The 16,439-nt window shown below is 46.3% G+C and overlaps 1 protein-coding gene across 1 annotated transcript; it reads right to left on the reverse strand.

The window, feature by feature from the left end:
- Positions 1-10,254: 10,254 nt before the first annotated feature.
- Positions 10,255-15,568, reverse strand: LOC143435311 (uncharacterized). The gene is given in 1 exon segment (XM_076917204.1): positions 10,255-15,568. A coding segment is annotated over 1 exon segment (5,292 nt). The 5' UTR covers positions 15,547-15,568.
- Positions 15,569-16,439: the final 871 nt, after the last annotated feature.

Here is a 16,439-nt window from a genome sequence, read left to right on the forward strand (position 1 = left end):
TGAAATTTCTCCATTCCATACATTTGTATACCATCATGACCATCCTATAAGTTGAATTTAATTCTGTCTCTTGTCATTGTTGTTTAGCTCAAGTGTGAGCATTTAACACATTTAAAAATAATAATGATGGCAAATTTTCACTCGTTTGTTTTTATCCCTATGATTTAGTTGGAGAAACTGAGGCACAAGTTAGGTGATGTCCAGATATTAAAATGTATTTCACAGAGAATGGTAGCACTCCAGGAAATTCTGTTACCCTGTTCTTAGTGGGTGTGTTGTTGACATAGGTGTAGCCATGTCAAGGAGTTTAATGCACTAGATCCCTGGGAAATAACAAAAATCTCTCCTGACCAGGAAAATAGCAAAGCCTTCCCTCTGGTATGAGTTTGAATGTGGATATTATGTGCAGAAAATGCTCAGTATGGCTGTCTCCTCATGGATATTTATGACCTTAAAAATGTTCCCTTACAGAGAAAGTAGGGACGAGCCTTGAACACATGGGCACAGGGGAAAATTTCATGAACAGAACACCAGTGGCTTATGCTTTAAGATCAACAATCAACAAATGGGACCTCATAAAATTGAAAAGCTTCTGTAAGACAAAGGACACTGTCAATAGGACAAAACGGCAACCCATAGATTGAGGAAAGATCTTTACTAACCCTACATCCAATAGAGGACTAATATCCAATATATACAAAGAACTTAAAAAGTTAAACTGCAGAGAACCAAATAACCCTATGAAAAGTGGGGTACAGAGCTAAACAAAGAATTCTCAATGGAGGAATCTCGAATGGCTGAGAAGCACCTAAAGAAATGTGCAACATCCTTCGTCATGAGGGAAATGCAAATGAAAACAACCCTGAGATTTCACCTCATACCAGTCAGAATGGCTAAGATCAAAAATGCAAGTGACAGCAGATACTGGTGAAGATATGGAGAAAGAGGAACACTCCTCCATTTTTGGTGGGATTTCAAGTTGGTACAGCCACTTTGGAAATCAATCTGGTGGTTCCTCAGAAAATTGGACATAGTACTACCTGAGGACCCAGCTATACCACTTCTGGACATAGACCCAAAAGATACCTCAACATATAACAAGGATACACTCCACTATGTTCATAGCAGCCTTATTTATAATAGTCAGAATCTGGAAAGAACCCAGATGTCCCTCAATAGAGGAATGGATATAGAAAATGTGGTATATTTACACAATGGAGTACTACTCAGCTATTAAAAACAATGACTTTATGAAATTCACAGGCCAAGGGATGGAACTAGAAAATAACATCCTGAGTCAGATAACCCAGTCACAAAAGAACACACATGGTATGTACTCACTGATAAGTGAATATTAGGCAAAAAGCTCAAAATACCAACAATACAACTCACAGACAATATGAAGCTCAAGAAGGAAAAAGATTTGTGTGGATGCATCAGTCATATTTAGAAGGGGAAACAAAATAAGCATGGGAGGTAGAGGGTGAGAGGGATTGGGGAGGAAGAGAGGGGAGGGGAAGGGAAAAGGGGGGGAATATGATCAGCTATAGGAGGAGACAGGGGAGATGTACAGAGGGTCAAGAAATTGAACAGAGGTGTGTAGCAATGGGGCATAGGAGACTGGGTGTAGCCACCAGAAAGTCCCAGATTCCAGGAATGCAAGAGCCTCCCAGGACCCCATGGGGTTCACATTAGCTGAAATCCACAACAAAGGGGAGAGAGAACCTGTAGAGACCATATTCAGAGGTTAGGCAAGGCCCCCAGTTGAAGGATGGAACCACCCACCCATCTCCAAAATTTTAACCCAAAATTGCTCCTGTCTAAAGGAAATATAGGGACAAAGAGTGGAGCAGACACTGAAGGAAGGGGCATTCAGAGACTGCCCCACCTGGGATTCCATCTCATATGGAGACACCAAACCCAGACACTATTGCTGATGCCAAGAAGTGCTTGTTGACAAGAGTCTGATATAGCTGTTCCTGAGAGGATCTGCCCAAACCTGACCAATACAGATGTGGATGCTTGCAGCCAACCATCAGACTGAGCATGGAGACTCCAACGAAGGAGTTAGGGGAAGGACTGAAGGAGCGTACAGAGTTTGCAACCTCATAGGAAAAATAATATCAACCAACCAGACACCCCAGAGCTCCCAGGGACTAAACCACCAACTAAAGTACACATGGAGGGACTCATGGCTCCAGCTGCATATGTAGCAGAGGATGGCCTTATCTGATATCAATCAAATAGATAGATAGATAGATAGATAAATAGATAGATAAATAATTATATAACTATATCTATCTATCTATAGATAGATAATTATATCTATCTATCTATCTATCTATCTATCTATCTATCTATCTATCTATCCCCTTACAGAGACTGCTATTACTATGATTAGCTAAACTTGCCTCCTTGCTTCAGCTGGACGTAATAATCCCAACTCCCATTCAGTTGTATACAATGAAGACGCTGAGCTTCCAGAATATAACCCTGCCATTAGAGAGCATAATCTCTCCAATCCAAGCTTTCCTGTGACACTGTGTTTGACCTTTATTGATTTTCTTGTTGCTCCAGTAAAGTCAATTCATGAATTGTGCAAGGATGTGGAATGGGGTGTGGCTAACTATATCTTGAGATTTCCTTGGTCTTGTTTGGTTGCTGTGCTTGGTCTTGTTTGTTTTCAGTGTGGTTTATTTCCTGAGAGGTCATTTTGAGAATTCACAACAGAGGAATCGCAAATGGCTGAGAAACACTTATAGAAATGTTTAAAGTCTTGAGTGATCAGGGAAAGGCATATAAAAATGACCCTGAGATTCTATCTTACATCAATTAGAATGGCTAAGATAAAAACTCAGGTTATAGCATATGTTGGTGAGGATGTCAAGAAAGAGGAACATTCCTCCATTGCTGGTAGGATTGTAAACTAGTACAACCCCTCTGGAAATCAACCTGGAGGTTCCTCAGAAAATTGGAAATAGATCTACCTGAAGACCCAGCTATATCACTCTGGAGCATATACCCAAAAGATGCCCCATTATACCACAGGGGCACATTCTCCATTTTGTCCATAATGGCTTTATGTATGATAGCCAGAAACTAAAAACAACTCACATATCCCACAACAGAAGAATGGTTCCAGAAAATGTGGTTCATTTACACATTGGAATACTCTTCAGCTACTGAGAACAAGGACACCATGAGTTTTGCAGGCAAATGGATGGAACTAGAAAATATTATCCTGAGTGAGGTAACTCAGACCCAAAAGGGCATGCATGGTATGTACTCACTAATAAGTAGATATTAGCCAAAAAAAAAAAAAAAAAAAAAAAAGTACAAAATACCCAGGGTAGAATCCACACAACTCAAGAAGGTTAACAAGCTAAAGAGCCCAAGTAACGATGCCTCAATCCCACTTGGGAGGGGGAAGAAAGCAATCATTGGGAGCAGAGGGAGAGACCTGGGTGAGAGAGGGGAGGGAGAGGGGAAACGGGGAACATGATCAGGTATTGTGAGGGAGAACAGGAGTGAACCTCCGAGGGCTAGCAGAAAGAATGGAAACAGGCAACCTTGGGAGGTAGGAGGTTGGGGGCCCTCTAGGATGTACCAGAGACATGGAAGGTGAGAGACTCCCAGGACTCAAAGGGAGGGACCTTAGATGAAATGACCTTCAGTGGGGAGAAGGAACAGTAGAAAGACAGGGCATTTAGTGGAGGGATGGGGGTTGTCATCCCACAGTCAAAAACTGACTCAGAATTGTTTCTGTCTAAAAGAACTGCAGGGACAAAAATGGAAACGAGGTTGAAGGAAAGGAGGTCCAGTGGCAGTCTCAAATTGGGATCCAGCTCAAGGGGAGGCTCCAAGGCCTGATACTATTACTAATGCCATTGTGTGTTAATAGACAGGGGCCTTGCATGGCTGCCCTCTGAGAGGCCCAACAAAAGCAGCTGAAAGAGTCAGATGCAAATACTTACACCCAACCGATGGACAGAAGCCGGGGGCCCCTGGGGTTGAATTAGAATTCCATAGAAGGAGCAACAGTCTCAACTAAGCTGGACCCCCAAGATCTCTCAGACACTGTGCCACTAACCTGGCAGCATATATGAGTTTGTCTGAGGCCCCTGACACATATACAGCAGAAGACTGCCTGGTCTGGTCTCAGTGAGAGAAGACATACCTAACCCTTGAGAGACTTGAGGCCCTAGGGAGTGGGGAGGCCTGGCAGGATAGGGTGGGGTGGGAAGGGTTGGGACATCCTCTTGAAGATGGGGGAGGAGGATTGTGATGAGGAACTGTCTGAGAGTGGACTGGGAGAGGGGATAATGACTGGATTGTAGAAAAAAGATTAAAGAATAATAGTGATTAATAATAATAGTAGTAGTAATAATAAATGGAGAGATCTCCCATGTTCACGGATTGGTAGGATTAACATAGTAAAAACAGCCATTCTACCAAAAGCAATCTACAGATTCAATACAATCCCTGTCAAAATTCCAACGTAATTTTTCAAAGACACGGAAAGAGCAATGTGGCAGAAATTTCCCTGCCCAATCTATTTGCAGCAGGAGGCCTATGATTGATTAAACAGGAAAAAGGGAGGTGCAGCTAAGGGTGGCAGAGAGACAGGAGAGAGATGAAGGGACCGAGTGAGGAAGGAAAAAATGTCTGTGGACATGGACCTGAGTAGATATGAAATCTAACGGTCAGGATAATTGGGCTAACCTTCTAAATTGTGTGGGCATTGTGTGCATTGAGGTTTATTGACTATATATATATCGCGCACCTCCCGTGTCGCCCCACGCCCAGAAGAGAAACACGAGAGACAGTATTCGGGTAGTTACTGTAAAACGAGGCTTTACTCTGTAACACACACGTGGAAAACGCGGAAGAACGCGGAAGGGCAGAAGGGCAGAAGGGCTGAGACGCGGAAGGGGCCTAGCCTAAATACAACCTAGAGTGACGTATTCACTTCTGATTGGCTGTTCGCTCACCACCCAATATTATGCCTCGGGATTGGCAGTGACTTTGGCGCGCCTTTTGCCTTTGCAGCTGCGCAGATAATTGTTTACTTCTGGAGAATACACGAGGCCAGTGCCATCTTGGGATGGCAGATTATACCACCATTAACAGCGGTTAACTTTGAGCATCTAGAGTTTTGATTTACTGGGTTACTGGAAGGTGGGTCCACCAACAACTGGGTAGTTATGGCTGTGAAGGAAATAGTGGCTCCAGGGACAAGTGAACCAGAGCTGAAAGCACAGTGTCTGGTCGCTACTGGGGCTATCTAGAGAGAGTAGTCTGGCAGAACCAGCTTGGGAGCTCTGGTCCTGCTGGAGAGCTTGCTGAGATGGGCTTAGTGCAGGAACATGGCAGATAAGCCAGGAGCCAGCAGGATGACCTCTTTTCGAATATCTCCCGCTACAGAGCAATTCTCAGATTCTTCTGGAAAAACAAAAAAAATCCAGGATAGTGAAAATAATTCTTAGCAATAAAAGAACTTCTGGGGAAATCACCATTCCTGACCTCAAGCTACTACAGAGCAATAGAGGTAAAAACTGCATGGAATTGGTACAGAGACAAACAGATTGATCAATGGAATAGAATTGAAGACCCAGAAATAAAACTACACACTTATGGATACTTGATCTTTGACAAAGAAGCCCCAAAAATATACCATGGAAAAAAGCAAATATCTTCAATAAATAAACAGTGCTGGTCAAATTGGGAGTCATTATGTAGAAAATGAAAATAAATCCCTATTTGTCACCTTGCACAAAGCTCAAACCCAAGTGGATCAAGGACCTCAACATAAACCAGATACACTGAATCTAATAGAAGAGAAGGTGGGAAAGGGCCTGGAAACTCTTGTATTTAAGGTCACAGTCCATCATGTCCGGATAGCTCCTATGAGCTCAGTGCAAAATGGGGGACACCCTCTTCCAGCAGAGCTTCCTTTTCTCTGCCTGACCTTATCTGGGGATCCTGACCCCCACACCCTCTACCCGAGCAAGGCCACATAGTCCTTGGTAAACCTACAAGTATGAATTCTTTCCCAGTATGAATCTGCCAGGCTAGTCCCTAGGATTCCTGGAATGAATCTCCATGCAAATGAGGCATTCCCTGTATTTTAATTCCAGCCAATGATTTACATCCACCCTGAAAACTCCTCGTTCCCACTGTCCTGGGTTCACATATAGCCCTTGTTTACTCCAAATAAAATGTATTCATATAACCCATTTCACCAAGTGCCATCATCCAAAAGAGCTGTATAACACTTAAATTGGATTCTACACACTTCATCCATTCTGGGCTCTACTTCGCCCTTCCAGCCCAGTGTGCAGTGGCATCTGGGCACCCTAAGGGAGAAAGCAGAAAGTTGGACCATAGGTCCTTCTATATAATTTAGTGAAATTTTTGTGTCTGAAAATCTTTGATCTTGCCAAGGCCTTTTTGCCTTGGAAGATAACAGCACAGAAGTGTGGACTGCTACGTAGATCTATAGATGGCTTCTTCTGTAACTACCATGGGATGGGATTGAGGAAGGTCACAGTATGCAGTGAGGAAGAACAGTGTCATAATCTGTGAAGTATACCTCTCAGGTGGACAGAGGGGCAGCAAGTTTCTGGCTGTTCTAGAAATGTGTTATTCATGATACGTAAGAGCTCAACAGCATACTTATAGTATCTGCACTTTGCAAAAACAATTTTGTGATACTATAAAAAATACACTGCAGCACAAAGCAAATAAAAAAAAACAGATGACAGCTCAAGGGAACAATGCATGATTAATTGCCAAAGAGTTCTGCTGATAATAATTGCTATTGGAATTTTAAAAAGAAAAATTTGGATAATGATGATTAGTGAAGCCGTTTAAATGAGGCCAAGGACAAGAGTTTGATTTCTTTGTGGGTCATTTTTTTTTCATGAGTTAAACTATTTAAACACATTTAATCTCTCTCTCACATTTAATCTCTCTCTGTGTGTGTGTGTGTGTGTGTGTGTGCTAGTAAGAAGAAAAAAAGTACAGTACAGTAGAATCAATAAATCTGTGTCACATAGAACAACGCCCACTAGCCCCTCCACAAGTAGAGGCCATGACTATAGGCCACAGAGCCTCAAGACAGATCTCCATATTAATGAGATACCTAAAGGCCAGAGGGGCATAGCCAATAAAACATTCTTTCCTAGACCCTCCTCCTTGCAAAAGGTATTTAACCTCAGGCCCTCCCTGAGAAACAACGGGGGTCGGGGGAAGGTGGAGTTCTCATCTATTTTCCACCACGACAATAAACATCTTAAGACTATGGACTGTTTCTCTTCTTTGGGGTCTGCTGTGGGGAACAGTCGAGAAGGCCTTCATCTAGAGAGCTGCTGTCTAATCTCCTGCAGAAGAACCCTCTGCATTCCTACCCACAGAAACCACCAAGCCAGCCAAAAGAGCCACCAAGAGTTTTTATCCTCAAGGGATACTGCTGGAGCTAATCTCTCCCCCTCTCCTCTTTGGTTGCTGGCCAATTTAGCCCGTATGCACGCCCCCCTTCATTCTTGGCCCTTCCATGGCTCCCCAGCAGTGTCTGGGGACTCAAGAGCTTGAGAACTAGCTGGTCCCTTGCTGCCTTTTGGCCCAGGGACACCCCCTCCCCCCCAGCCAAGAGCTCTCCGGAGGGACCTTGTTGGACTCTAAGAATCCAAACCCAAACCCACGGGAAGCGCTCTTTCAGAAATACTCACGGAAGGGAGTCGCTGCAATCGCATGAGATTTATTTGATGAATAGTTGGAATAACAGTAGCCGGTGCACCGGGGTCCCTCACCCTCAATCGAGAAAGAGGAACCCCGAGTGACCAAAAAGGATGGTATATATACAAAGTTCACAGAGACAGTAGATTGCTTCTTAGACAATAAAAGAGATTTCAAACATCCGTTCCCAAACCTGGTTTCTATCTAGCCCTCAATTTACAACCAGGCTATCCTTTTTTACATATGTATCTTGTTCCTGGGAGAATTCCTTTGAAGTGACTTCCGTTTACCCAGGGGTTTTATTGCCTCTATCTTGGGTCTTTTGTGCTTTTGAAATGTTTATTCAAGCCCTTGGAATGCACCCCAGGGGCAGCTAACACTTGAGTGTAAATTGAAACTCCAAACCTAAGAATCTTTCAGGCTGCTACCTAAAATTTATTCTCACATTCTTCCTCCTTTTCTTTTATGGTTAAATTCCAATCTTGGAATTATGAATCATCATCTGGGTGTACAGCATGATATTCCTGTCTAAGCATGAGTACTTGTACAGTACTAACTCGTTCTTTGACAAATTTAATCAAACGGTTAATAATGCAAGGGCCAAAGGTGAGCAACAAAAACAGGATTATAAGGGGTCCCATTATGGCTGAAACCAAGGTAGTGAGCCAAGGGGATTTATTAAACCATGACTCAAACCATCCCAGGTTCTGTTCTCGTTCTCTTTGTCTTTTGGTCAATCGTTCTCGGACCTTGGCCATGGAGTCTTTGATTACTCCTGAATGATCTATGTAAAAACAACATTCTTCTTTCAAGGCTGCACACAGTCCGCCTTGTTGGAGAAAAAGAAGATCTAATCCTCTCCTATTTTGCATGACTACCTCAGACAGAGAAGCCAAAGATTCTTGTAACTTAGAGATCGAATCTTCCATAGCCTGGATATCTACATCAATAGCTTCTCTAAGTCCTCGGTAATACTCAGGCTGTAATGCCAGGGCTGTTCCCCCGGTAGCTACTCCTGCAGTCACTCCCAGACCTAAAAGAACGGCAAGGGTTGTGCTAATCGGCTCTCTCTTGGGTCTTAGGAGTCCCCCTTCCCAGGCGTCTAAGAGATCACTCTCTGGATGGTATATTAGCCTAGGCACTAGTTGAACCATGACACAGAAGTCTTGGTTTTGGTGCAGTACTCTGGAGTTGACACAGGGGGTAAGTCCTGTCCCACATGCCCACCAACCGTCTTCGGGAGGAAGTAGGTAATTAGCACTGTGTTCTGTTGTTACCTGGATGGTGGTGTTACACAGGTGAGAATGAGTAGGGGGGACCTTTCCCAGGCAGAGCCCTTGTCCAGAGACCGCTGTTAGTGTGATCTTAGCACCTCGAGAGGTCCAGCGGCAGCTTGCGGGTGAGTTGGAGGTGGAGTAATTACCTATAAGGCCTACAGCTTCGTAATAAGGAGGGGCTACATCATAACAGAGCCAGCAAGCCTGAGTGGTCTCTGGGTTAGTAGAATTTAGCACCATAAAAGCCCGTTCTATCATCTGAACCAGCCGGGGCTCTGACTCATCTGAACTCAGCTGGGTCTCTTTTGTCATGGTTCTTTGGGTCGGGAGTTCCGTGGGCTGAGGAGACTTGGTAGGCCTCTGGGGGGGTTCTGGTCTGTTATTAATTGGGGGTGGCAGCAAGACAGAGTTGGGGCCTATTACAGAGTAGTCTGGGGCTTCAATCTTTAGTCTAATAGAAAAAGTAAGTCCATCATCATATCCAGACTTGAATAACCGGAGCCCCCAGGCTCTTCCCTTAATCCAGTCTGTAGTGACCAGTTTCCCTGGTTCAGTGAACTGGATTGATATTGGGTTACATGTGAAAGCTGTGCAAGGGCCCTCTCCTGTCCACCTCCGGTTGTGCGGGTGCATCCCAACTCCATGTATACCTAAGGCAACAGGGGGGAGCCCATTGCACTGATCTTTGGACAAACCCCTCTGAGTAGTTGCACGGGTAACTTTGATCAAATCCCAGGAGGATTTAGGACGCCACCATGTATCTCCGGACGTCTCGCACCCCCAGCTAGCACAATAGAACTCTTTTATCCCCCCGCAGGTACGCTTCATTGTTCTTGTTAGCCCATCGCGGGGGCAAACATATAGAGGGATCTGTCTCAGTTTGGACCTAAGGTGTGGATGACTACACCCAAATTCCCTATAACCCTTCCAGCTGCAAGGTATGGAACAGGATCTTTGTCCACCACATTCGGGTAGTCCATATCCACTCGGGCCTTTACGTCCAGAGGCATAATAGTCTGGGATGTCCCATGTTGATAATCCTGCAGCCAACTGGCAGATATCTGGAGTGAGCACAGGCCACCAGGTAAATGGGGCTACTGTCTTTGAAATAGACCAAACAACATCTCCGGTTTGTGAGAGGACCTCCCACGTTAGCTTCTGGGGGGCATGGGGGTTATTTTCAAGGGCTAGTCCAGACCTTCCTGCGAAAATTGAGATCATGGCCCAAACCACGAGTACCTCAGGTGGAATCATGTTGGTCAGCTACAGTCTGCCTTTGGATCTTTATCTTGAGCGGGTTTTGAGTGCGTCGGAGTGTCCACTTAGGCGATGGTCCCTCTGGAGCTGGTTTTACATGAGAGGCGTGGATCCAAGCCGATATTCCATCAACCTTCACAGCAGTGGGAGTGGTTAGCAACACCAGAAATGGTCCCTTCCAGCGTGGCTCCAAAGTTTGGGCGCGGTGCCGTCGGACGTAGACGCAGTCCCCGACCTGGAACCTGTGAGATGTCTCTGGGGTCCCTGGTTCATAGGCGTGGGCCAGCTGGGTCCACACTTCTTTCTGTACTGCTTGGAGTCCTCTTAACCTAGCATATAAATCACTGTTACCATGACAAGTAAGTCTAGTTACTTCATTTATGGTAGCCAGAGGAGCTGGAGCCCCGTACAGGATCTCAAATGGAGTTAAGTTAAACCTTGAAGGGGTGTTTCTAACCCTAAAGAGAGCCAAAGGAAGGAGCACCACCCAATCTGTACCGTCAGACTCCATGGATAATTTAGTCAGGGTCTCTTTTAGATTTCTATTCATTCTTTCTACCTGACCTGAGCTTTGGGGTCTGTAAATGCAATGAAGTTTCCAATCAATCCCCAGATATTTGGCCACTCCCTGACTTACCTGGGCAACGAAGGCAGGCCCATTGTCCGAGGCAATTACCTTAGGTACCCCAAATCGTGGAAAGATTTCCTCTAGGATCTTTTTCGCCACCACCGCTGCTGTCTCTTTCTTTGTTGGGAACGCCTCTGTCCATCCGGAAAATGTATCTACAAACACTAGGAGGTACTTATTACCATATCTGGCAGGCTTGATCTCTGTAAAATCTACTTCCCAGTAAGTTCCGGGTCTGTTCCCTCGGAGGCGTTTGCCAGGTTCAACTTTGGTTCGGCAGGCATTTACCATTTGACAGGGTACACATGCGTGTACAATATTTCTAACCAACCGTGTTAGCCCAAGTACGTGGAATTTGGTGTTTAACATAGTAGCCACAAGTTTCTTAACTCCAAGGTGAGTCCATTGGTGCATCTGTTTTACCATCTCCTCTGCCTCTTTTTGGGGCAGAATTATTTTTCTAGCTGGGGTTTTCCACACTCCCAAGTCCTTATCAAACTCCTTCTCAATTTCAGTCATTAAGGCTAAATCTTGGGCTGTATATTGAAATGGAGGTGCGGGTTCGGCTTTATTTTCTGCCACAGTCATAGCAAAAATCGTTTCACCCGCTACTCTCCTCGCTTCTCTGTCAGCCATATTATTTCCTTTTGCAACCGCAGAGGTCTCTCTTTGGTGGCCGGGGCAGTGGATGATGCTCACTTTAAAGGGCAGATGTAATGCCTCAAGTAGCGCTAAAATCTCAGTCTTATTTTTGATTTCCTTTCCAGCTGACGTGAGGAGGCCTCGCTGCTGGTAGATAGCCCCATGGACATGGGCTGTAGCAAAGGCATATCTACTATCTGTGTAAATATTAACCTTTTTATCTTTTCCCAGTTCCAGGGCTTTTGTTAGCGCTATCAGCTCAGCCCTCTGGGCAGAGGTGCCTTCGGGTAGTGTTTGTGCCCATATTACCTTTTGTCCATCTACCACTGCAGCCCCGGCCTTCCTTTTTCCGTTTTCAAGGTAGCTGCTACCATCAGTATACCAGGTTACCTCCGCATCCGCCAGAGGCTGATCGCTCAAGTCCTTTCGCCAGCCGTGTGCCTCTGCAAGCACTTGCTGGCAGTCATGAACTGGTGCTCCGATATTCGAGTCTGGCAGCAGGGTGGCTGGGTTCAGCCCCGTGGCTGGAGTGAAACTGATCCTGTCTGAATTTAGTAACAAAGTCTGATAGTGAGTCATTCGGGCGTTAGTGAGCCAACGATCGGGAGGCTGGCGGACCACACTCTCTAATGCATGGGGAGCAGTCACCACCAAATCTTGCCCCAGGGTCAGCTTATCAGCATCTCTGACTAGGGTCGCAACTGCTGCCACGATTCGCAGGCAGGCAGGCCACCCAGCTGCTACAGAGTCTAATTTCTTTGAGAGGTATGCCACTGGTCTTTTCCAGGGCCCCAGCTTCTGCGTTAGGACCCCTTTTGCTACCCCTCCATTTTCCGCCACGTATAAGTGGAAGGGCTTGGACACGTCAGGAAGTCCCAGGGCAGGGGCTGACATTAGAGCCATCTTGATGGAGTCAAAAGCAGCCTGTTCTTTTTCTCCCCACTCAAATGGTCTATCACTTTTGGTCAATGGATAGAGGGGTGCTGCCATCTCAGCGAACCCTGGGATCCATAATCGACAGAATCCTGCTGTCCCCAAGAATTCCCTCACTTGTCTGGCATTCAAGGGTGGGGGAATGTGAAGTACAGTCTCTTTTCTCGCTTCTGACAGCCATCGCTTCCCATCTTTTAGCAGATACCCCAAATAACTGACCTGTTTTCTGCAGATCTGGGCCTTCTTGGCAGAGGCTCTGTAACCCAGTTTCGCCAGTTCAGTTAGTAATCGACGAGTTCCATCGAGGCATGTGTCTTTATCATGAGCGGCCAGAAGCAGGTCGTCCAAGAACTGAAGAAGGGTTACCTGGGGGTTTTCTGCTCTGAACAGGGCGAGATCCCGGTGTAGAGCTTCATTGAAGATGGTAGGGGAGTTCTTGAACCCCTGTGGAAGCCGAGTCCATGTTAATTGCCCAGATATTCCTGTCTCTGGGTCCTTCCATTCAAAAGCAAAGATGGGTTGACTTTTCGGACTTAGCCGGAGGCAGAAGAAGGCGTCTTTAAGATCTAATACAGTGTACCAAGTCCTTTCTGGGGGAAGAGAGCTCAACAAATTATATGGATTTGGTACTGTGGGGTGTAAGTCTGTCACCCGTTTGTTTACCTCACGGAGATCTTGCACTGGTCGGTAGTCGTTGGTGCCTGGCTTTCGTATGGGAAGCAGAGGCGTGTTCCATGCTGACTGGCATTTTTTAAGTATTCCGAGATCTAACAACCTGAGAATATGAGGTCTAATCCCATCTCGGGCTTCTTTGCTCATTGGATACTGGCGTACTGCCACAGGAGTGGCTGAGGCCTTCAGCTCTACATGGACCGCTGGCTGGTTTTTAGCCTCACCCATCCCTGCGGTTTCCGCCCATGCCTGGGGGAACTGGTTCAGCCACCAGTCCATATCGCAGGGATTATCTTTTGAGTGATCAAAGAGGCGGTATTCATCCTCGAGTTTCACAGTCAACACATGTAACACATTTCCTTGTCTATCTTTTATTTGGGGGCCCTCTGGAAGAAAATGAATCTGTGCTCCAATCTTTGCAAGTAGATCTCTGCCCAGGAGAGGGTAGGGGCACTCTGGAATGACTAAGAATGAGTGGGACACCCGGCCCACACCAAGGTCTACTGTCCTTCGGGTGGTCCATGAATACTGTTTATTGCCAGTAGCTCCCTGGACCCATGACTTCTTATTAGACAATGGGCCCGAAGTTTGTAGAAGGACTGAATGCTGAGCCCCAGTATCCACCAAGAACTGGGTGGGCTTCCCCTCCACTCTCAAGGTTACCCTGGGCTCGGGGAGGGGATCCGAACCCCGTCCTCCCTAGTCACTGTCTTCACCCAAAGCCAGTATTTTGTGATCTGGGGCTTCTTCTCGAGCTCGGCGGGGTCTATCCCCCCTTTTCTTCGGGCAATCTTTTGCCCAGTGTCCTTTTTCTCTGCAATGGGCACATTGATCTTTACCTAAAGGCCTCCTTCGGTTGCCCGGTACCCTTTCACCTGGCCTTCGACTTTCTCTAACTACTGTGGCCAAAATTCTAGTCAAATTCTTTTCCTGTCTCTTTTCTTTCTCTAGTTCCCTAGCTTCCTGCTCTTTCTGCTTTCTCTTTTCTTTCTCTTCTTCAGTCTCCCTGTTATAGTACACTTTCTCAGCCACCTGTACTAAATCCCTCAAAGATTTATCTTGTAATCCATCTAACTTCTGTAACTTTCTCTTAATATCACTGGCTGATTGGTCAATGAAAGCTATTGTCACTGTAGCTTTATGTTCATCAGACATTGGATCATAGGGTGTAAATTGCCGAAAAGCCTCCATCAGCCGTTCTAAGAAGGCTGAGGGGGATTCAGCAGGACCCTGGATTGTCTCCCTTACCTTGGCCAAATTTGTGGGCCGTCTCGCGGCTCCTCTGAGCCCCGCCATTAGAGTCTGACGGTAGATTTTGAGGTGCTCCCTACCATTTGCTGTATTGAAATCCCAATCTGGTCTGGTCAGCGGGAAGGCTGCGTCTATTTCATTTTGCAAGGAGGTGGGCCTGCCATCCGTCCCGGGAACATTCTTTCTGGCTTCTAAGAGGATACGCTGTCTCTCCTCGGTTGTAAAGAGTACCTGCAAGAGCTGTTGACAATCATCCCAGGTGGGCCAATGAGAGAAAAGAAGGGAATCAATTAGGCCTATCAAGGCCTGGGGGTCCTCAGAAAAAGGAGGATTGTGAGTTCTCCAATTATAAAGATCTGCTGATGAGAAAGGCCAATACTGGAAAAGCTGGTTCCCTTGATCATCAGGGGGTCCATACGCCCGCAGAGGCAAGACAGTAGAGTCAGGAGACACTACCTTCTTACTCCGAGTCCCAGCTGCCGGACCCTCTAGGCTTCCCTCCTCCAGGTGAAGTAAGGGGGCCGAGGGTTCCACCCAGGTTGTACTCCCTTGCTCCTCGGAGTTTCCCTGTCCTGTACCTGTTGTCACACCTCCCAGTTCCCCTGCTGAGGCAGAGCCTCCTTGTCCGGCAGCTGCTGTTACAACTCCCGGTTCCCCTGCTGAGGCAGAGCCTCCTTGTCCCGCAGCTGCTTGGGGTACTGGTGGATAAGGGGGAGGAGGATCTAACAAGAGGTGGTCAGCGTCTGTGGTTAAAATCTTTTTTTCTCTCACGGGATGTGAGGCCTTCATCTCCTCGTTTCCGTCTTTTAGAGCGAGTACCTCGGTCTTCAATGGGCCTGAAAGTGAAACAAATGGGCGGACCCACAAAGGGGGAGAGAGAATCAAGTTTTCCCAGACAGTTATGTAGGGGATCTGATCAGGATGTCCACTGGGACCCCTCTGGTAGACTCTTTCTTTTACCCGTCTGACCTTTTCTAAGAAGAAGGATCCTTCTGGTGGCCACCCGGTTTGGAAAGATGGCCATTCTGATGTACACAAGGTTTGCCATTTCTGCTTCTTCACTCTTACTGACAAACTATAAGCTCTAGCCTTAACTTCTGACCAGTGGTCAAGCGTCAAAGATAGTGGGGTAGCTAGCGTCTGTCCCATAATGGTTCGTCAGTCCAACAAATATCACAAACAACACAGACAGAATTAGACACGTATATACTGCCACGAGAGCACAACTGACACCGCCCCAGGCGGCTGTGGTAAAAAAAACCACCTTCACACAGAGAAGGGTCTTCCTAGACCCTATCTCTCACACAATCGAACCCTGGGCGTCCCCAGGGAACTGTGGCTTGCAGTATGCTGATACGTCTATCGTACTGCTTCCACAACCTGACCCTCTCTCAGGGTCCTGCTCTCCGTGGCTAACTCAGTTCCTGCTCCTGCCACAAGCATAAAAAAAAAACCAAGCTACACAGACCGCCCTTGCCAGGGCACACAGACACAGTACACAGAGACTTAGACAAAGATCACACACAAACGCTCGAGCAAAATAAACCTCCGACCCCTGTACCCCGTGGGGTCTGAGAGAGCGGATCTCGGTGGAACCTCCAAGAAATGTTGGACTCTAAGAATCCAAACCCAAACCCACGGGAAGCGCTCTTTCAGAAATACTCACGGAAGGGAGTCGCTGCAATCGCATGAGATTTATTTGATGAATAGTTGGAATAACAGTAGCCGGTGCACCGGGGTCCCTCACCCTCAATCGAGAAAGAGGAACCCCGAGTGACCAAAAAGGATGGTATATATACAAAGTTCACAGAGACAGTAGATTGCTTCTTAGACAATAAAAGAGATTTCAAACATCCGTTCCCAAACCTGGTTTCTATCTAGCCCTCAATTTACAACCAGGCTATCCTTTTTTACATATGTATCTTGTTCCTGGGAGAATTCCTTTGAAGTGACTTCCGTTTACCCAGGGGTTTTATTGCCTCTATCTTGGGTCTTTTGTGCTTTTGAAATGTTTATTCAAGCCCTTGGAATGCACCCCAGGG

The sequence above is a fragment of the Arvicanthis niloticus genome, chromosome 20, assembly GCF_011762505.2.
Source record: "Arvicanthis niloticus isolate mArvNil1 chromosome 20, mArvNil1.pat.X, whole genome shotgun sequence".
Classification (NCBI taxonomy): domain Eukaryota; kingdom Metazoa; phylum Chordata; class Mammalia; order Rodentia; family Muridae; genus Arvicanthis; species Arvicanthis niloticus.